General features: G+C 33.6%; 1 protein-coding gene across 1 annotated transcript in view; it reads left to right on the top strand.

Annotated features, from left to right (window-relative positions):
* LOC150094344 (tudor and KH domain-containing protein homolog) overlaps window positions 1-22,050 on the top strand; it is a 54,565-nt gene that overhangs the window by 20,985 nt on the left and 11,530 nt on the right. The window contains exons 2-3 of the mRNA XM_090411860.1: window positions 350-524; window positions 6,329-6,575. Of these exons, the coding sequence (XP_090267986.1) occupies window positions 350-524; window positions 6,329-6,575 (422 nt within the window). The remainder of the gene's footprint in view (window positions 1-349; window positions 525-6,328; window positions 6,576-22,050) is intronic.

Raw genomic sequence — 22,050 nt, 5'->3', positions numbered from 1 at the left:
AGGAACATGAACACAGCCTTTTACGTATCCCTATAAAAGGAAGTCACAAGGTGTGATGTCTGGAGATCTTGGAGGCCAAGAGTATAATGCCAAGTCGTGGGGTCCCGTGCGTCCAATCCAATGCTGAGGCAGTGTTTTGTTTAGAAACTGACGAACTTTGAGGTTCCAATGTGGCATCTAGCCGTCACCATATCAAACTCTGGGCCAAGACCGTTCACATGTTACAAGGCGCATTATTTGTGGCTCGTGGTTGCAGAGATATACAATTTTCAAATTGGGACATTCTTTTCGAAACACCCTGTAGTTTAGAATAAAAGGATTTTACATGAAAAACAACTTGGATTTTTAGGTGATGATGATGCAGACCGAGTTGCTATTATTAGAGGCCTGCCTGAAGACACCCAACAAGCTGAATATCTCATCAATAAGCTTATTTTGGAACAGCCTGAAATTCTTACTGAAGAAATTCTTGTTCCAGTTAGAACTTGTGGACGTATTATAGGTCGTAATGGAGATAACATCAGGTAAGGAACAGTACTATTTTTTTTTAATATTTCAGTCGAATTTGTTTTTGGTTTGTACTTTGTAAATTAGTGAAGGTGACTTGTCATTGGTTCTATTTGCAAAACAGTATTGTGCAAGTTATGAATAAATTCTAACTTAAAAATGACAAAAGACTGGATTTAATGCCATTTATGGAATATTATTATTATGGTGACATTGTAAGTGTAATATAAATATATTTTGTGTGACATAAGAGTGTTTGAACTTTCTATGGAGAAAGGATTCACGAATCTCATTGCATAGCAAATATCTTCTCAAAGATATAACTTAAGAGTTAAGCTTCTCCTGTCATCCATTCCACATTACCGTGATTCAAATTCCTTTCAAAACACAATGCAATCAATCTTTTACCATTTCATTTTCAATGTCTTCACTTAAAGGGCCAACTGCTAAATCCCCAATCCTTTGACCAATTCTATGGTTTAAGTCCCCAAGGACAAAAAGATCTTGGAAGATGAAATGAGCATTTCATCTTCCAGTTTACAACTGGAAGATGAAATGCTCATTTTTATTCTCCTCATAGGAGCATTTGATATTAGTGTGTCCTCTGTCGGTGTATACATTCTTGTGATAACTACTACTTCTCCATAAATATTTTTAATATGGTTTGAAGTAAAATCAAGTATAAAATAAGGATGTTATGATTTTGATGTCAGATTTAATCACTCTTTCATAATGTGATCCATTAAGATCAAAATCAGATATGCAGATAATGTTGCATTCCTAAATAAATTTATACAAGTCTTAACTAAATTGAATAACTTCTGTAACAAATTTGGTATCAATATTAGCAGTGGTTAGGAACTATAAAAGTAGGCATTAATTTGATATTAATGATACAAGAAACACAGTTATTAGATAACACAGATAACATAATAAGAAAGCTGTTGTGGTGGAGAACGTTTGAATAAATTATTATTAGACAGGCAGTGATGTAGTCTGAAGACACTTGTTTTAGGAGGCTTGCACTAACCATTATTTTCACAATACCTGTTATCTTCCACACTTTATCTTTGACAAAATACAACTGCCTCTGATAATCCATTAAGCTCATAACTGTTTTCTAAGCAAAAGTGTAGTCTTCACAACCTTGCTAACCAGACCTATGCAAAGTCCAAGGATAACCCTTTGTTCTCTTCTGTCCTTAAAGTACTGAACATTTTCTCCTGTATCCATTCTATAACGATTAACTTATATATGTCTAGTGTATATTGACTTATATGTGTCTTCTTTTTCCACCTCTCTGCTAAGCTTTGTAACCTGGAAACTTATTCTCCTCTTAGGAGCATTTCATAGTATTTTTGTTTTGATTATTTGCCTCTGGATCCATTCCACTACTTCCTCATCTCCAAGAGACCTGGATGATGAAATATGCCTGGCTTATTATAGATACAGAGGAATAATACCTTCCTTATCTTTATTGTCAGCATGTTTTTCAACATCATTTGTGATCATTTCAGCTATTTTTTGTCCACTTTGTGCAATATTCAATCTCCTATCTACAGTTGCCCTCCCAAATCCTGAACCTAATCAATTTTCTACAGTATAGCTCTCTCTAAATAATACCCAGCTTGTAAATAGCAACCATGATCCTTTGTTCACTGCTGCATCCCTAGTTAGCATCATCAGCAAACAGCTGAACATGTCCCTTCATTTCCCATATCATTAGTGAACAAATTAAATAGCAGCAATCCATCTCTGCCACTTCTCTCCTGGATTCCTCTCCATCTGTTACTGTTTTACTTAGTATACACTCTTAATGTAAGAGAACCTGACTCATAGTTTCAACAGCCATAGTGGTATAATAAGAATGCGCTTCTCTCAAGCAAGAAATTAAAGGCATTACTAGAAATTGCAGGGAAAATTAATACTTTATACTTTAAATTAATCATATTTTACTGAAAAATCATGATGGTCCTAAATGTTTTCAGTAGAAAAGAAAAGCTAAGCTGTTTTTGGAGCAGACCCTTTGTATCAATTAGGCTTATAAGTGGTATTTTATAAAACTTAAAATAAAGGATATTTATTAATATACCTATGTAAAAGTCTGAAGTAAAGGTACTGAAAACTTGACAAAAGTCTTGATTGGAGCTGAGATGGTATATGATTTAGAGTGGTGAGCAAAATACAGCAACAACTGAGTGCAGAAAATATCTGAAGATACATAAGAATTAAAAACTGATGATGAAAAAGTTAAAACTGAAAAAATTAATTATGCAAATTTTGGATTTTGAAGGAACTGAAAAAATGAGAATAAAAAACCTTATCATATACATAACAAGCTATCAACAGACATGATGGGTTCTGGCTGTTTTATTAAAACATCATCAGATAAGATAGCCAAAAACTGACTGTGAGCTTCCCATGGTTTCTTTGTAAAATATATTAGGAGGAGTTTGGTTGGTTTGAGGGTATACAGGAATTCGGCTGGTTTTGAGAGTACAGGAGAGTAATTTATTTTGTTTAATTGCCATGAAAGCAATAGTAAATGAGCATTTTTGTGTTTAGAGCACATTGGGTGGTTCTTATTACTAGTGATTCAAAACAACGTAATTTGAATTCATTTTCCTGGAAATTGATTGTGATAACTTTTTTGATATATATCTGGGGTATGTTTAGATTGTATAGCATGCAAGAATATTTCAATAGTTGAAATATTATTGGATTTCTGTTGTTTCTAGTATGTTTTTCTTTGTGGTGGAAAGTAGATATTTATATATACAACTAATGGTGGAACCAGTATACAGGCAGTTAAACTTGTATACTACATTATGGCAAAGTAGCATGTCAGCCTGAGTTATTGTGGTTCTGTGTTTTCGTAAATTTTGTAGTTTGTTGTTAGTAGGGAAGACAATTCTATAATTTGAATATTTGTTTTATGGATATATGGGAATTTGAAAGCTATATGTGGTCTTGGTATGCAGTTTTGTGAAGAAGACATGATTTTCGGCTGAGTGAATAGTGTATAGCCTATAAGTTGCTTGGGATACTGTTGAGAGCTGAAGGCATCACTCAGACGAGTAATTTCTTTGTTTAAGGTAATATCTGAAGACGAGTATTTGTAGGTATTAATGAATTGTGTTAACATGATAATTTTTTGACACAGTAAGGATGATAGAAGGTAAAATGCAAATAATTTCCAAAGTTTGTAGGTTTGTGGTATACTTGGGTACTGATATGATGATTGAATCTAATGGGTGTCAAATTGAAGAAGTTTATAATTTGTGTGTGGAGGCTTAAGTGCTGTGAGGACATCATGTTGGAGGCTTAATGGATTTTTTACAACACTCAAAAAGAATTTAATACTTCCTATGTTTCATCCTAGTCACTAGGACATCTACGTAGATTACAAAAACACTTAATGTAACATGCACACACAAATCTTACAATACTAAGCCCAACCACGTGGGTGACACTAAAGTCCTATCTAGGTGGAGCGCCCTCTAAGGGCAGTAGTAGGTGGCCTGGAATGTAAGGTGGGACCTCTGGTGATGAGCAGTTCAACCTTCATATGAAGGTTGAACCGCTCATCACCAGAGGAGTATACACACATATATATATATACAGAGACAAGCTATATTACATTTCACACAGTTTGCTAAAAAGACAATGATTTGATCAACGGTTATTCTGTTGGTCCTATGGTCCTATTATAAATAGGACCATGGGTAATCCAGGATCTTAAATCTAATATAACAATTGTCATGTTAAATTAGGACATCATTTTTACTGTAATAAAACTATCTATATGAAAGAATGTTTCTCTGATATTGTCTAAAATAGAATATAGCTTTGATGTAGTTAATTTATTTTATTTCATTTATTTATTCTAATTTTATTTTCACTAGAGATCCGACCAGTAGAATAACTGTTGATCAAATCATCGGCTCTTTAGTATACTATGTGAAATGTAATATAGCTTGTCTCTGTATATGTGTATACTCCAGATGATGACCTTAATATGAGGTTGAAACATTGGGAAATTAAAATAATTATTTCTAACATTGTTGTAGAGTCCATAATTTGTCTAAAATGAATAAATTTTGATAGAGGAACTATTGTGGTATGCTTGTATGAAATTATGGGGTATATGGGATAGCTTGGTTTGTGTATCTTAACTTGTTTGAAAGTAGTGGGGGAACATTTTGTACAAGGAGTAATTTTTATTAGCAATGTATTTATCTATTTTGTGTTCTTTGAGTTGATGTAAGCGTTTTTCAATTGGTTTCATAATGTCTGGAGTGGGATCTTTAGAGATTGTTTTGTTAGTGTTTTGGTTGTGGTTCAGTCAAACTCAATGTTAAGCTCTCCCTTCCAGGTAAACATCCCAAGTTGAATAATTACTAGGTTGATAATCTTCTTCATAAAAAATCAGTGTCATTGTGATTTTGCACACAGTAGTACACCTTCCAGGGATTTAATTGCAGTCTTTTTTTTTTAGGTAATTCTTAAATTAATATCTTCTTAAAACAATATTTATGTATGACCCTTTCTGGAGGTATGAATAACAATCTTTGCTTTGCACTGAAAACTATATGAACAAGCAGCAATTAGTAATGACTGTTTTCCAATTTCTCTCTCATACAGTCTCATACCAGTCTGTAAAAACATTGTTTTCATTACATTTACTGCTACAAAAGCATTTATCTCTGCAGATTTCAATTCTGCTGAGTATGTACCAAGTTTATACAGTGTGTTTAGAGAACTCACCATGCCTTATTGCTTGTATAGCAATCAGCCATACCAGTCATCATTACCCTGTTTGGTAGGCATAATTAAGATGTATTGGAATATCTGTTTTGTTTCTGATATATTGCTCTCATTGCTAATTTTTCTCACTAATTTCTCATGAAATATATTTCAATCCATACTGCAGACCATTCCACATATTGTTTGTGAACCAAGTAGTTTTAAATTTTCTTCTCTATTATTGCATTCAAGAGCTTCACTGTTCATTCTGATGTGCTGGCCTCTGTCTTGCAAAGATTTTCAGAGCAAATTTCTGAGTTTGAAGTTGTTATAACAGAAACTGAGCTCTATTGTGATATTTGCTAATATCTAGAATATTTCCATAAATGTTTTTGATATTCTGCAAGGCATTGAGTTATTTGCTTTTTTTTTTTTTTTTTTTTTTTTGAATTCTTAAAGCATTATCTGTGAAATTGTGTATATATTGTTGATGCTTAAATAAGAATGAGGTTTGCTTAAAACAGTAAAAATGAATGTCCTCATTATCCGAATGATTACTTAAAGAAAAAAATATGAGAAATATAAGAGCTCAGTTAAGTCTTATAGCTCTAGAATTTATTTTAAAATTACAGTATTCATTTCTTGACAATCAACTAATTTTTTTAGTTTGAAATTTTTCAATTATTTCCAAAAAAAAAAAAAAAAAAAAAATAAAGGGGGAAAAAAAGAAAACCCACAGTGAATATATTATAGTTGACTGTTATAAATTTATGTTTAATATACTTTTAGTTAAAATTTTACAGCATGTCAAACTATCTTCTGTTAGAACACTGTTTGTTTTGAGAAAATTGGCTTCTTTTAATTATAGGACTTTTTTTGTTACTTATTATTTCACTTATGTGGTACTAAATAACAAACACGTTTATAACATCACATTTAATCCTAACTCTAATGATGTTTATAACATCATCAGAGTTAGGATTAAATGTGAGAGTTTGATTATTAGAAAATGTTTGCTTTTTTAAATTCATTTCTTATATTTCTAAATAATAGTGAATAATTTATTATTTTTAAGGCACATTTGTAGTATATCAAAAGCAAAAGTTGTTGTTGATCGAGCAGGGGATGAACGGAATCCAGATGCAATGAAACAAATAACAATTAGAGGTAGTCGGGAACAAATTGCTATTGCAATAGGAATGATTGATGAAAAGGTAGCAGAGGAGGAAGTCTTCCGACAGAAGCAGTTTTCTACTGTGAAGAGGCCAGTGAGATATAAAGGCAAACTTATGAGTCCTGAAAATTCCCATATGTCAAATGAAGTATGTATATCTGCTTTCATATGAGGTTTTTTTTTTATTTTTTTTTTTTTTTATATCAAATACAGTATGATTTTGGTAAGTAGTTTTCTGAATAACCCAATCTTGCATACTATTACATTAATGGGAGAATGTGTGTGTGCGTGCACGCGCGCGCGCGCACACACACACACACACACACACACACACACACACACAGTGGTAGTCTGGAAAGTTCTGATAAACACTTAGAACAAAAATGATATTAAAGCAACTGATATAACCACAAGAAAGAACAAACTAGTAGCAGAGATATGAAGGTAATTTATGTTCTTATTTTCTTATATCCTCATATGGTCTGTCTTGCGATTATATCAGTTGCTTTAATATCATTTTTGTCTAGGTGTTTATCGGAACTTTCCAGAATCCATTTGTGTATATATAGCTTGCAAGACAATATTTCTTATATTTTGCTGAAATATATGAAATAGGGTTGCTTAAGGTTCAATCCTCACCTTCATGTGGTGAACCCAATTAGTAGGTATTTACTGGGAACTGAACAAATGAGGATGGGCTTACAATTTGAGACTTAGCTGACCAAATTTTATTCTCTATTGGCTTAAACTACAAACTCATATGATAGTACAACATGAGATTTCATGCCAGCTGGAGCATTGCCTGGTTAAACAAGGCCCCTGCTGTTTTTGTTAGGAAACCAAAGCAAACAGTGAAAAATCAGCTAGTGGAACAAGATCCAACTCAACATTTAGAAGAAGAAGAATAAACCCGACATCAGAAGAACTGAAGATAGGAATTATCGGTATAAGGAGTATTAATGGAAAGGAAATTGAACTTGGAGAAGAATTGGAAAAGTACCACATGGCCATAATTGCATTACTGAGACAAGACAAAAAACAGGTGAGCTCTTACTAAATAAGTATAGGATGTTATTTTCAAGTAATAATAATCAAGGAAAGGAAGGAGCAGCAATAGCATTAAATACCAAACTTGAAGATCAACTTCTTGATTGGAAGACAGCTTCAAGTAGAGTTATGTGGACAAACTTCAAAATGTGGAGATGGATAATAAAATTTTTGAAGCTATGGTTTTTGTGCCAGAAGGTTGTTCTAAGGAAGAAGTGGAGGAATTTTTTGAGTCATTAGAACAGGCAGCTGACATAAAGAAAATAGAAAAAGATCCTTGTTGGAGATTTGAACAGCAGAGTAGGAAATGAATCCCACCGAGCATGTAGGAACATTTTGGGAAAATTGGAGAAAGAGCAAAGCTAATAATAATGTCAAGTATTTAGTGGATTTCTGCTCAGGACACGGACTAGTTATTACTAACACCATGTTTCAACATAAAGATGTTCACATGGAGAGAAGACACTAGAAATAAGAAAAGCCTCATTGACTACGTCATTATTGATAGTGATATCTTCATGCTACAAGATTGTATGTACATGATTTGAAATTAGAAGTGACCATTACTTAGTGATAAGTAGGATAAAAATGGATGTCAGATTGAAAAGAACAGTATGTAAGTTAGTTTTGAAAACAATTAAAGTTGAGCTGCTTTTACAGGTAAATTGTAGACTCGACTATACAAAAATTATTATTTGTCACCTCCAGGGAGTCCAAAGACATTGAGGGAGGGCATCTACTCTACAACTCTGTCTTCATCACTCACAATCCACCATGATCCATCTGCAACTACACCAACGCCATTTATCACTGACCACCACCACTAGTATTTCCACAGACAATCACAAACATCCATGCCCATGGTGGGATTCAAACCTACAACCTTTTGACTGGGGAGTGGATATGCTAACCACTCGGTTAGCATAATTGAAGGCTGGCCATTATTGAAGAAAAAATGAAACAAATTGAAAACAAGAACCAAACCTAAAGAAGACATTGATGGATTCAACTAGAGAAACATGTAATGAAGTTATCTGCAAGGATAAAAAAATATCACCATGGCGAACACAAGACTAAAATAATACAGAGAAAAATGTAAGAGAGCTAAGCTGTGTGTAAAAGTAGCTAAACAAAAGTCATGGGAACACTTTGGTAAGAATATGGAAATAAATATCAGGAAGGTGGCAAAATGTTCTAGAGTCTACTGAGAAAGCTTAGAAATGGAAGAAAGAGTACTGTAAAAGGAATCAAAGATGACATGAAAATTGAAGATAAGGATATCCTAAATGTTTGGAGTAATTATTTTGAAAGACTGTTAAACAAACCAAGTAGTAACAGAACCATACTAAAAAAAATTTCAAGAGGAATGCAAAGAGGAGTACATATCAATACTTGAAGTAGAAACAGCTGTCAAAAACTTGAAATGTCTTGTAGACAATATTCAACCAGAAATGATTAATTAATCATTTCTGGTTGAATATTGTCATCTTTCAAGGTCATCTTTACCTATGAAAGATACAAGCCTAGTGAAAAATAAACTTTCAACATCTTTCTCTAAATCCAGAGTAATTTAATAAAAATAAAAGGTGGCAAACCTTTTGGTAACTCCTATAGGTAAAGATGACCTTGCTACTGCTTCTGCCTGGTATCTCCAACTCTGGGCCTGGCTCCCACTGAAGAGATCTCAATAAAGGTCGAAACTAGTCTGGGTAGTGGCCAATCCCTTAATGCATAACAGTATACATATCCACAAGGAGATGTGTTTTGCATTATGGGAGATACTGGGATAGGATTGTTGGTAGCTTGTCCCACCTTTGCTCCGAGTTGCCTGGTGTTGTACTACTTACCCAGGTAAGATAGTGTTAATATTTAATGAATTATCCTATAATATGTGCCATTGTTATTTATAATGTGTATTATAAATAATATTTCATTTACTAACAATTATTTTTATTTTTGACTCCGAGTGTCCCTATATGTTATTATATTTGCACAAAGAGTTCACTCCAATTGGTGCAATGACTTTAACTCACTCTTTCAGAATCCAACTAATCATTGACTCAATACCAAGTACAAAATAAACACATTTAATAAAACTTAAAACAACATATATACACTTCTAGTAAAAATACATAACTACAATTACAGATTATATGGATCCAAGGCCTTATTAAAAAAATATAAACTTACTCTTAAGACAAAACACTTTTCTTTCACAATCAAAAAAAATGTTCATAGTCCTTTTCTCTTCCTGTTAAGGCTCTTTTCAAGATCCCTTTAAAAATTCTTTTTTATTGCCTCACACAAAACAAAAATCAAGTTCCTTCCTACTTGAATATATCTTGGCTAGTTTATAAAAACTTAGTTTCAAGATTTCCCTTTTCTTTACTTATTCCTTCTTGAAACATATTATTTCCACTATTCCTTTTTCGGAATACAATATGAAATTTCCTTTTGACTGCCGCACACAAAAAATTCAAATTCCTTCCAACTTGAATATTCCTCGGCCAGTTTATAAAAACTTAGTTTCAAGATTTCCTTTTTCTTCTGTACTTATTCTTTCTTGAAACATATTATTTCCACTATTCCTTTTTCGGAATACAATATGAAATTTCCTTTTAACTGCTGCACACAAAAAATCAAGTTCCTCCCAACTTGAATATTCCTCGGCCAGTGTTCTAAAAACTTTCCGAACGCTCTCTTGTTTACCACTGTAACTTGGATACGCAACGCTTTTCTTGTCAGCTGTCAATCAAACATCAAGTTCACTCCGGGAGCATGCGCACTTCAACAACGTCAGAAACTACGCATTGTAAAAATATGGCTGACTCGCTGTATCCACCAGCGCTGAAGAAAGTCTTTCATAAACACAAAATTCAACATTTAAAAATACAACAAACTTTCTTATAAATAATACAAATAATCAATTAAGTAAGTACTTCAATATTTTTACTTTTTTATATATTACTTCTAACATAATATTTTCATAACGAGCACATCACAAGTGCAGACACTGCGTGTATGAAAACAAAAACTAACAAGCAAAATTAATACGTAAAAATATTCAGAAATTTTAATATGATTATTTTTACAATAGTACAACACTATATTCAGTCCTGAAGATATTTTCAGGCGCAAACTTTGTTTGTTCTCACTGGGATAAAGGATTAAACTAAATTTATTATAGTCTAACCTAGTGAAAAATAAACTTTTAAAGTCTATATTTAAGTTGTCAGTCAGCAGTTAAAACTGAAGAAAATATAGGAAGATGGTTTAGTCTAAAATACTGGGTAAGAAAAGGATGCACATTATCTCTGCTCTTATTCATCTTCTGTATGGATCACATTATGAAAGAAAGGACTGATATTAATATTGGAGATGTCAAACTTAGCTCTTTGCTTTATGATGTATTCCTAAACACATCTAGTGCAAGTCTCCAGTATTCTCTTTGTTACAGCTATTGAATAATAGCTGTAACAAATTTGGCATGAAAATCAGCAATAAAAAGACCAAAACTCTGAAAATAAGCAGGAGCAAAGAAATCTTGAGCTGCATACTGAATGGAGATCCTACAGAACAAGTAAAATATTTCAGCTAATTAGGCACATTTTTTTAGTAAAGATGGCAGGTTAAATCTGGAAATAGACAACAGAATATGTAAAGCTGGTAGTAGAGAGCCAGCTGAATAAAATTATATGGAATAAGGAAAATTAGCCAAAACACTAAACTAACAGTATACAAGACAGTATTCAAACCACATTTTAAGTTGTGGATCTGAGAGTTGGGCTAGAAATAAATCACTTGATCAAAGACTAGCTACACAAAAATAAGGGTTCTGGAGAAAAATTAGAGGAGTGAACAGATGGAATCAATGGCAGAATCATATTAAAAAGGAATTTGACATTATTATTATCATTCAAGAATGTGTTAGCAGAGCTATAAATTAAAGATACCAAGAAATTATATACTTGGTTTAATCCTTTATCAAAAGTAAGCAAACAAGTTTGTGCCTGAACTAATTTCAGGACTGGGGCAACTCGTATATAGAAACTTATGACTTCACATCACTTGCCTTAGTATCCCATAATGCAAAGCACATATCCTTACGGGCACAAGGATTGCACCCTATTCACTTCCCTGTGCATTAAGGGAAGGGTCACTACCCAGACCGGTTCGCTGAGCTAATTTAAGGTAGTACAGCCACTTAAATATAATGGGTGAGGAAATGTTAGCAAAACAGGTGTTTGATGCTAAGATGACAGGAAAGAGATCCAGAGGAAGACCAAGGTCTAGTTGGATTGGATTGATTCAGATTCAGTTAGAAGTGCCTTAGAAGCACGAAATGTTAGATATGACAATATTGGAGTGCTGGCAAGATGGAGAGAAAGATTGCAATCCACTCACAAAGGACGATGAGGAAGACCATAAGTAAGAAGGTTTTAATTTTAAGTCTTAAATATTGGTTTGCGGAAATACTGATTTCGAGGAAAATTGTTGATAGTAGATTAATAATAATATAAACTTAATCATGTAGTGCTGTCATAGTAACCTGAACACCCCTTAGGGGTATATATCAGGAGATTGATGATTTGCTGAAATATACGAAAGAACCCAAATGTGAGAATAATATTCTAACTTTAGACAGATTTGGGACTAATAGTGTTATAGGAGTTGAATAGTTTATAGTGAAAAGACTGCAACTTTATTGGAGACTGAAGAAGTTCGAGTGATGTGTGCTAGGATAGGCTAAATATGAAAGTCAACCAAAGAAGAGAAAACTAATTATCTGGGTTGGTGATTGGAATATTATCTTTCTTCTCAAATCACTAGATTTGAGACTCGCAAAGAGATTGTTGTTTAAAGCATTAATTAGAGATGATCTTGAAACTTGAATTTTCTGAGGATTACAGGTTTTGTAAATGAAGAGTGGAATGGAATTGTACTGTAAAAAGGAAAACTATCAATATGATTTGATGTTAGTCAGAGAAAGTCATTGATGTGTTAGAGGAAGATTGTAGATACTCCAACATTGATGGGAAAATCTGAAAGGAAAACATCCACCATGACGTTATGAATATGGAGAGAAAGATTGCAATCCACTCACAAAGGATGAGGAGAAAGACCATAAGTTGGTGACTTCGTAAGAAGGTCTTAATTTTAAGTCTTAAATATGTATTCAAAGAATATAATAATTACTGCAAATATTTTGACCATAAACTATAACTGGTCATCATCAGCATAATCATAAGGTGAAGATAGAACAAAGAATGTCAATCCTATTTTCAAAGCTGAGGAATGCCACCTAGCAAATGGTCACAAAATAAAATAAGATGACAGTTAAGGCCTAAATTTAAAATTAAGTGATTAATTTAATTTAATTTAGAATTGAATGTGAAACAAATGACACAGCATTATATTAAATTTAAAAAAAAATTAAAATATGGGAATGGGAACATACTGTTGCTTGTTATTTAGGAGGATGAGACAAATCTAGGCAATAGAGGAAGCAGTCATTCTGATTTAAATTTGGATGGCACTGAAGTGCTTCAGCACTTTCTTTAAATAACCACTTAAATCTAAACCTCCACCAATGTAAAAGGTGAGTGTTGGACCATAGGATATCGTGGTCAGTGTCACCTCCATGCTGAGTATTTTATGCCACAAGTGCCATGTAAAACTCCTCAATGGCAAGACCTTGCTCAAATGCATTGTATTTTGGTTTGAGATAAAGGAATTTTTCATGTGTCTTTTGAAGAGCTGGAGTTGAGCAGAAACATCAAGAGCAATCACCATGTTAGTTTCTTTGAACTGTTTCATAAATGGCTTGTCTTCAAAGGTTGGTAAGATAGCAGATCTGTTGTGCAGCAAGAGTTGCGGAACCCATATTGATTACTAATTAACTGTTGTGTTTCCAAGTAGTGAAGTAGTTGGCTATTAATGACTTTTTCTTATTTTCGATAGAAGTGGGATGAGGGCAAGGATGATAGTTTGATGACCAACTTATCTCCCTTTTTCAGCAACAAGCCAAATAAAAGCTTCCTGTAGTGCTATTGGATAAATGTTGAATGAGTTGATTATAATGTAATATACAGGATGGGTTTTAATTCTGTAGGACATGTTTTTAAGTATTAGTACTCCCACAGATGCGAGAGTAATCGACACTTCTGCACATGTCAGAAGGAGAATCCATTCCGCTATTAGGGTAATTAATGCGTTTCGTGGGATGAGCGTTTATTATTATACGTCAGAAAATTAGCTTTTCTTTTATGAAAATTCTAGTTCTTAAAGTGGTAACTATTTTGCTTGCACAACAGTTGGGAAAATTTACCTATAAAGCATGTGATTCTTTATTTCTTTCTCCCCTTCGGCATGAATTGACTATTCTTAGCACATTGCCAAGCTCGGTTCTATGAAGTGTGGGCATACAATGCAACTGGAAAGATACATCTGAAATAGTGAGTGGACTTGTTACTGTTACTGTATTTTTCTGATATCCTTTTGTCAAAGATCAGAGGAGGAAGTATGCAGTAAGTTTATGGTATAGTGGGAAAAGATTTGCCTTGGGCATCTAAACAAGAGTTGAAGGAAAAGACTGATGCCAAGGATGGGAGAACAGTGGAAACATGGAAGGGTAGAAATGAAGCAAGTTAATCTATGGTGAGGGACAAAAACTTGATTGCCATTTGAGCAGGAGGTATGCTAATTGCATTTGGCTCCCATGAAGTCTGCTTTGTTTTTATTTTTTATTATTTTTATGGTTGTTACAGAATGTGCTTAAGTTCAATGAGAAGCTGCTTTAAGTTTGACTTGAGACATTCCTTTTTGGAATAGTTCAGCACCTTTGTTAGAGAATCAAGCCTATGATGCGATTGATGTTTTTCAGTAGATTAGGAAATCAACGCCCTCATTCCAGTGAGAATGATTTCAATGTTTTGATCTGAGCAAGTGCTTTGTTCATTAGATCAGAAACAATAATCAGATCATGAAAAAGAGGCATAGAAATCTCAAAGGTTATCCCATTTGATACCATTGTTGTGTCATAGAATATGAGTCTGAGATTGTCTGGGAGAAAGTTATGGTCAGAGTTGCCAAGAAGGGATTTAACATCTGTGATGTGTTCAGAAGGAGAGCTGGTTAAAAAAAAAAAAAAAAAAAATCAGTGTTTGAAGAATGATGAGGATTATCTGGTATTCTGGTAGGCAGGTAATGTCAGATCATTGCTGATAGTTAACAATTTGGTTTCCCTTCCAGTTTGGTTCATGAAGTTAGAGAATGGAATCTTGAGCCAGAGCAGATCATATAGAAAATTCTGGATTTGGTAACCGTTAGCATAGGATGTCAGACCTGAATAAAGCACATGAAGCCATCCCTGGAAGTTGTATAAAGATGGGGTGAGGAGTAGATTTTTTTATTTGGAGAAGTTGTTGGTGAGTGGAATGCATTGCTGGAGTGCATTGTGAATGTGAGGAGTATAAATAACATCAAAGTTCATTATGATAGACATGTTGCTGGTTGAGTATGCCAAATTGTATTATTATCATGATGAGCCTATTGACTTAATGGAGGTTACCAAAATAATAATTACTTCAATCATGATGTAATTTGGAAAGTTGAGGTGAACTGTAATTGTAGTGGATGCCAGCTTAGGTTTGGTGAGGAATAAATAGATCAGGTTTTGATGTCTGTAAGTGGCTGTGACATCACTGATGTTATTATGCCAAGACTGCTGGATGTGTTTTTAGGATGTTTAGGCATTTTTTTTTTGCAATATTTTATTGTATTTTTGATATTTAAAAAAAACCATTGGTGTTTTAAATTTTATCTAACTGCAGTGCCAGTACAATTTGACCCTTGCCATGACAATATACACATCTGAAGGGGTGCTTAATGGTCAAAGATGAATAACTTGGAGGAGACCTCCATGTAGCCTTTTAAGGAATGAAGAGAACCAACTAGGGCTTCTGGCTAAACGTTTTCCTGAATACTGAATGAACGAGGATGGGTTGGGAATTTAGTTGACCAAATTGCATTCTTATTGGCTTAAACCATGACATGACAGAATTTCATGCCAGCTAGGGCATTGCTTGGTTAAACAAGGCCCCATTGTTTTCATCAGGGAACCATGGCAAACAGTGAAAAGTCATTTGCTGGAATAAATAATTCCAAATCAATGTTAGAAGAGATCAAAATTGGCACCATCAACATAAGAAGCATTAATGATAAAGAAATGGAACTATCAGAAGAATTGGATAAGTAACAGATTGAAATAATAGGTGTTACCAAAACGATGATGACAAAAACAGGTGAGATCTTTCTAAGCAGAAATTACAAGATTTATATTCAGGCTCAATCAGGGAAAAGAAAGAATAGCTATAATATTAAGCATTAAATATGAGCATAATCTTCTTGAAAGGCAAGCAATATCAAGTAGAGTGATGTGGGCTAATATCAGAATGGGAAACTGGACAATGAGGCTTACTTGCACCTATGGTCTCACAGAAGCTTCTACTAAGGAAGAAGTGGAGGAATTTTTTGAGGCCTTAGAAAAGACAGCGAAAAGGAAAAGTTGGTCCTTGTTGGAGATCCAAACAGCAGAGTATGAAATGATTACGAAACATGGAAATGTTTCAGAAAAATTTGGAGAAAAGAGCAAAGCTGATAATAATGGTAAATACCTGTTAGATTTCTGCTCAGGACATAGACGAGTTATTACTAACACCATGTTCCAACATAAAAAAATGTGCACAAATTCACATGGAGAGAAGATGCAAGAATAAGAAAAGTCATTTATTGACTGTGTTGTTGAGAGTGCACATTTTTCCACTTGTTCAGGACACAAAAGTATACAGAGGATTGGAAATGATCACCATTTAGTGTTGAGCAGGATAAAATTGAATTTCTTATTGAAAATGGTTTGTAGGAAAGTTTTGAAATTAATCAAAGTTGAACAGCTCTTAGAGGTGAACTGTAGACTCAAATATACAAACGTTATTTAAGAAAACATCATGTTTGAAAACAAGAACCAAACCTTGGAGATATCCTTAAGAAAAATATTCTTGAGGCTGTTGAAAAAGCTCAGAAATGAAGGAAAGAGTATTTTAAAAGAAATCAGAGATGATAAAGGTGACACGAAAACTGAAAATAAACATATTCTAGATGTCTTTTCTGGAGTAATTACTTGGAATATGTTTATCTTCAGTTTTATAGTGGGGTAATAAAACTGAATGTGAGAATTGCAGAAGTATTTCCCTACTCAGTGTTCCTAGTAAGATTTATGTAATTATACTTGAGAAATGGCTAAGAAAAAATTGTGGAAAGGAAGCTTGGAGAAGAGCTAGTTAGGTTCAAACCAAAAAGAGGTTGTCGGGATCAAATTTTCACTTTAAGACAAATAGTTGAGAAATCATGGGTCGAGCAAAAAAAAGCCATATTTCACACAAAAATGTTTATTAATACAGATTGTGTACAAATGCCAATCAAAAGGTATGAGGGGACAATCAACCTGTAAAGGTTATCATTTTTAAACAAATATCTCATGATCTGAACAAAAAATATTTGCACACAATCATCTGTGTTAATTTATCTTATATAAGAAAAACGTTTAACTATCAAAATATAATAAGAATAAAATCTTTTATAATCGCACATATGCAATAATCCGCATTTTTTATAAAAAATAATTTTGTTTTGTTTGCGATAGAAGTTTTTATGACAAACAATCTATAAATAATAAATAAATATTATTTAAACACAATAATACTGAAGTACGCTATATTTCTCTTGTTTTTATACTTCAAGTGATAATCAACAGTACCAATCAAGGGGCATTATGTTATAGTCCTATTGATTTATATGTGATTACCAAAAGTGAATTCTTATTTGTAAAATGGAAGTAACATACTATAATATTTTATTTAATAAAATCACTGTTAGGTTACCATATTAGTTTGTCGCCTAATATATTTTAAAAAATTATGCTTTTTTTTTTGAAAAAATAAAAAAGTAAGCAAGAAGAACAAGGGGCTTGCAAATTTGAGAAAAATTTAACAAAGGGCTCGCACGAGCCCCTCCGAGCTTCTTATAGCTCACCACTGGATATACCTCAATATAGAGGTATGAGATATACCCTGCTAATGGTATATATATCAGTAATTTGATGTGGTCAGCTGCTTCTATTTATGAGTAGTCTTAATGTAATTGTTGTGTTCTTTGAAGCATAGCATTGCAAATCTGTCTGCATATAGTGTAAAAGACTGCGAAAACAAGGAAACTTCTTTTGCATGGGACAAAGAAGAAAGTTGATCATTTCAGAAATGTCACCCTGCAAACGCGATGGAAGCAGACTTGCAGAACATGGACACCCAGAAGTTGTCTGTGATTCCTTTGAAATTTTTTAGGAATAGAAATTCTTAAAAATGTCCTTTTGAGTCTCATGAGGATGGAGGGCATAGTTATTATTTCCCTGTTCATGTTAAGTATTGGCATATCTCATCCCAAGTGACTTATCTTCTTTGAAACCTTAATGCTCTAATAGGGCAGTTAAATCCTATCTGTATTGCTACCTCATACTGTGCACCTACTTGCTGAAAGCAGGCAGATGGCTTTCTAACAATGACATCATTGGACCTTCAAGGAGGCAGTGTACTATTGATAAACTACACCCTACCCCAGCACAGCAAATGTTAGGACCTTCTTGTCTGACTCTAGCAGTGATGGACTTGTTGGATTGGGTTGATGGCCTTGAAGGGGGCAAACCCAATTACTCTACCAATGAAAAGTTCCAAATGTGCTTTAGGCTATAGATTACCTTTTAGATCATGCTCAGTGGATGGTAGGATAAGCAGGTAGTTAAGCTAATATGTAAGTTAGCTCATGATAAATGTTTTTTACGACCACTATATATTATAAGATTATAATAAAAAGATATCTTGTCACATACGGATCCAAAACCATTAGTATGTTGGAGATATGTCGACAAACAACATATTTATCATATGGAAACATAGTGAGGCAGAATTATATGATATCTTAGCTTCCATTAACTTGTTTCACTAAAAAATAAAGTTCACCTTAGAACTAAAAAATGAAAGAAAATTACCTTTTTTAGACATTGATCAAAACACAAATGAATAATAGCATTGGTCTAAATGTATACTGCAAATTGACTCACACAGGCCGTTACCTGCATTTCGCCTCTTCGCACCATATTTCACAAAAGTTAAGCATTATACATATGCTAAAAAACAGAACAGTATGTATCATAAGAGATGACTGAGTTTTAACAGACAAATTAGATCTTATCCTCAAAACATTAACAAACAATGGTTACCCAAAAAAATTAATAAAAAGGATTATTTTCTCCATCCACAACAAGAGAGAAGACAGTTCTGGTTTAGCTTTCCATTTTTCCAACACAAACCACAATATTGAATGGGGTAAAAGTACTATGCCATACATAGAAGATGACTACACCTCTCGCTCAATAAAAGAAGCTGCAGTAGCGATCCGTTCAAGAGGTAGCCTAAACAGAAACCAAGGGATGATCCTTGGTGACATCTGGAAATCACTCATAAGATCGCTCAGCACATCAGAGTTCAACTTCACAGCCATTATAGGACGCACTTGCTAAACAATGACTGACCAACTGCTACCATACCCGCTCCATGCGTTTGTGTAATGGTTCATATGAATTTGATATTTTTTGTTCTTTAAGCTGTTTTGTATAGAGTTATCTTGACCAGATGAAGCCACCAGTTATGTGGCAGAACTAGTAGGCTAACATTCTGTGTCAAAATCTCCAACCTATTAAACCTAGTTTTTATCATTTTATAATGTAAGTTAGCTATATGTGTTAGATTGCAGATTCGTATGCTTGGTCAAATATCAGATTAAGATGAGTGTTTGATTGGTTGAAACCGTGGCAGTCCTGCCCTGGTATTAGCGAAGTGACAGACTCCATTGCTGCACATGTAGCCGATTATATACAGGTAGTCCTCGACTTACGACGGGGTTCCATTCCAAAGTCTTCGTCGTAAGTGAGGACTTTTTAATTCTTGATTTGTTTGATTTCTGTTATAATATTTTCATAAATTAGGTTTTTTCTATTTAACTTAAAGTGGTTAAAAATGTATAAACTTACATAAACATTTATAAATTATTTATTAGCACATATACATATAAATACAAAATTAAGATAGAAAAATTTAAGAAAAAAATACATTAATACATACATAATATATAATACATAATACATACAAAATACAAAAATGGTGCACTTACTTTAATTTGAAATTCCTTTAAATATTAGTTAACATAAACAAAAACTTATTAATGGTGTCTTTAATTAAATAGGTGAGTAACCGTCACTCATTTGGATGATATGGTTATTTCTCACGATCAGGAGTAGCTTTTTTAATCAGAAAATTGGTTAATGTTGTCTGTTGGGTTTTTTTTTCTTCATATATTTCGGGATAACATCTGACTGCTTCTAGAATTTGCTTTTTGATTTTGGCAAAGCGATCGGTGTCTTGATCCATATTTTTGAGTAGCTGAAGTCCTTGATTTAGTTTAGAAAATTCTTCAGCTAATCCTTTTACAGTAAATTTTTTTTAACGATTTCTCTTTATCTTCCTCATTATTCCTTTCTTCTTCTTCTACAACTCTTTCGTTTTGGAAAATCAAGTCTTGATTAGTCAGTTCACCTTCTTCGTGAACTGCTAATTCTTCTATATCGGTAATATTGATTTCTAGATCCAGTTTTCTTGCAATTTCAATGATTGCTTCACCAATTTGTTCTAACTTACTATGCTCATTGTACTCTTTGAGTGTCTCCTGCGGTAGTAACTTCTTCCAAATTCCTCGCACACATTGTTCCAATACTTCCTTCCATGAAGTTCCAATGTTCTGGATACATTGGTTAATATCGTAACGTTTCCAAAAATCACGTAATGTTATAGCATCATTGTTCATTGCTGTTATTGCTTGAGAAATTGTAGTTTTTAGATAATATGTCTTGAATGTGGCAATCGAACTTTGATCCATAGGTTGAATCACAGCTGTTGTATTGGGCAGTAGATACGTCACATTTATATTTTCATTCAAATCAGCGATGTCCTGGAGCATTGTCAAGCAGCAGTAGAATTTTAAAAGGAATATTTTTTTCAAGACAGTAGACACATGCTTCTGGAATAAAACAATTTAAGAACCAGTCTTCAAGTAAAGCAATTGTCATGCAAGCCTCAGGATTATTCCAGTAGTAAATGGCAACTTATTCTTCTCAATGTTTTTCAAAGCTCTGGAGTTTTGTGAATGGTAAACAAGAAATGGTTTTAATTTAAAACTAGCAGCATTTCCTCCAAGAAGAAGAAGCGTAATCCTATCTTTAAATGCCTTAAAACCAGGTGCCAATGTAGCTTCTCTGTGAATGTAAGTTTGTTCTGACATTCTTTTCCAGAACAGTCCGGTTTCATCTGTGTTAAACATCTGCTCTAGCAGATGTTTAACACACTTTAATAGCCTTCATCTTTTATCATCTCTTTCAGATTTTTCTTGAAAATTTCGGCAGTTTCAAAATTGGGACTAGCAGCTTCTTCCGTTATTCATATGTTATGTATGTTAAATCGGCTTTTGAATTGATAAAACCGACTTTTACTAGTGTTAAATGTGTTTGCCATATTTATCTTCTTGTTTCCTTAAATTGTCAAATAGGCTGCATGCTTTTGTTTGAATCGTAAACAAACTGAGAGGAATATTCTTATTGATTTGATCATCTATCCATATCATTAAAAGCTTCTCCATTTCATAAATTGGCCCTTCTCTCGCTTTTTTTTTTTTTGTTAAAATTGTACATTTCATATTAACTTCCCCTTTAGCTGCCTCCATTATCCTTGGTTTATCTTTTATAATTGTTGAAACAGTTGAATGTGATAATTTTTCTTCTTGTGCTATTTCACCGACTTTCTTTCCTTTGTCATATGCTTTAATGACCTTCATTTTAACATCTAAACTTAAAGCTTTCCTTGCCTTCTTTTTTATGTTTGAATTTTCATCTGTATTATTACTTCTCTTACTGGACATGATAGGATTACGACGAGATACAAAAATTGCAATGAGAGAAATGAACACTTCGACTGCTGATTAGTAACTAACATGACAAAGACTGTGATAAGTAGTTAGAAGTGGGTGAATCATAGCAGCTGCTATTGCGTATTGGTGATAGGCTTTGCTTGTCGACTAATGGCAACGTTGCGATACTTATACAAAAGCAATGTGATGTATGTATGTGCTGGTGGCAAAGTTAAATTAGAGAATTTTTAATAATAATTTTTGGCCGTCGTAAGTGCAAATTGTAAGTTGAGGACTACTTGTATATGGTAAGAGATCATATGGAGTGGTGGGGTGCAGAACCCTTAACCTTCTGCTTCATGTACATTGGAGACTGTGAACACCTTTAGTTCCTTAATGTGGGATCATGATTGAATGCTTCGTAAGTCAGAATCCTGTTTAGCCACTACAACAATGGCTTGCACATTGAAAGGCAGTGTTAGCCGGAGTTGCTTTTGTACTCATACAGTACA

Source organism: Typopeltis vanoorti, chromosome 22, assembly GCF_054136105.1.
Source record: "Typopeltis vanoorti isolate ZY-2024b chromosome 22, IOZ_Tvanoo_1.0, whole genome shotgun sequence".
In the NCBI taxonomy this organism is placed as follows: domain Eukaryota; kingdom Metazoa; phylum Arthropoda; class Arachnida; order Uropygi; family Thelyphonidae; genus Typopeltis; species Typopeltis vanoorti.
Note: the sequence above shows the minus strand (reverse complement) of the source record. Positions and strands in the feature narration are given on the sequence as shown.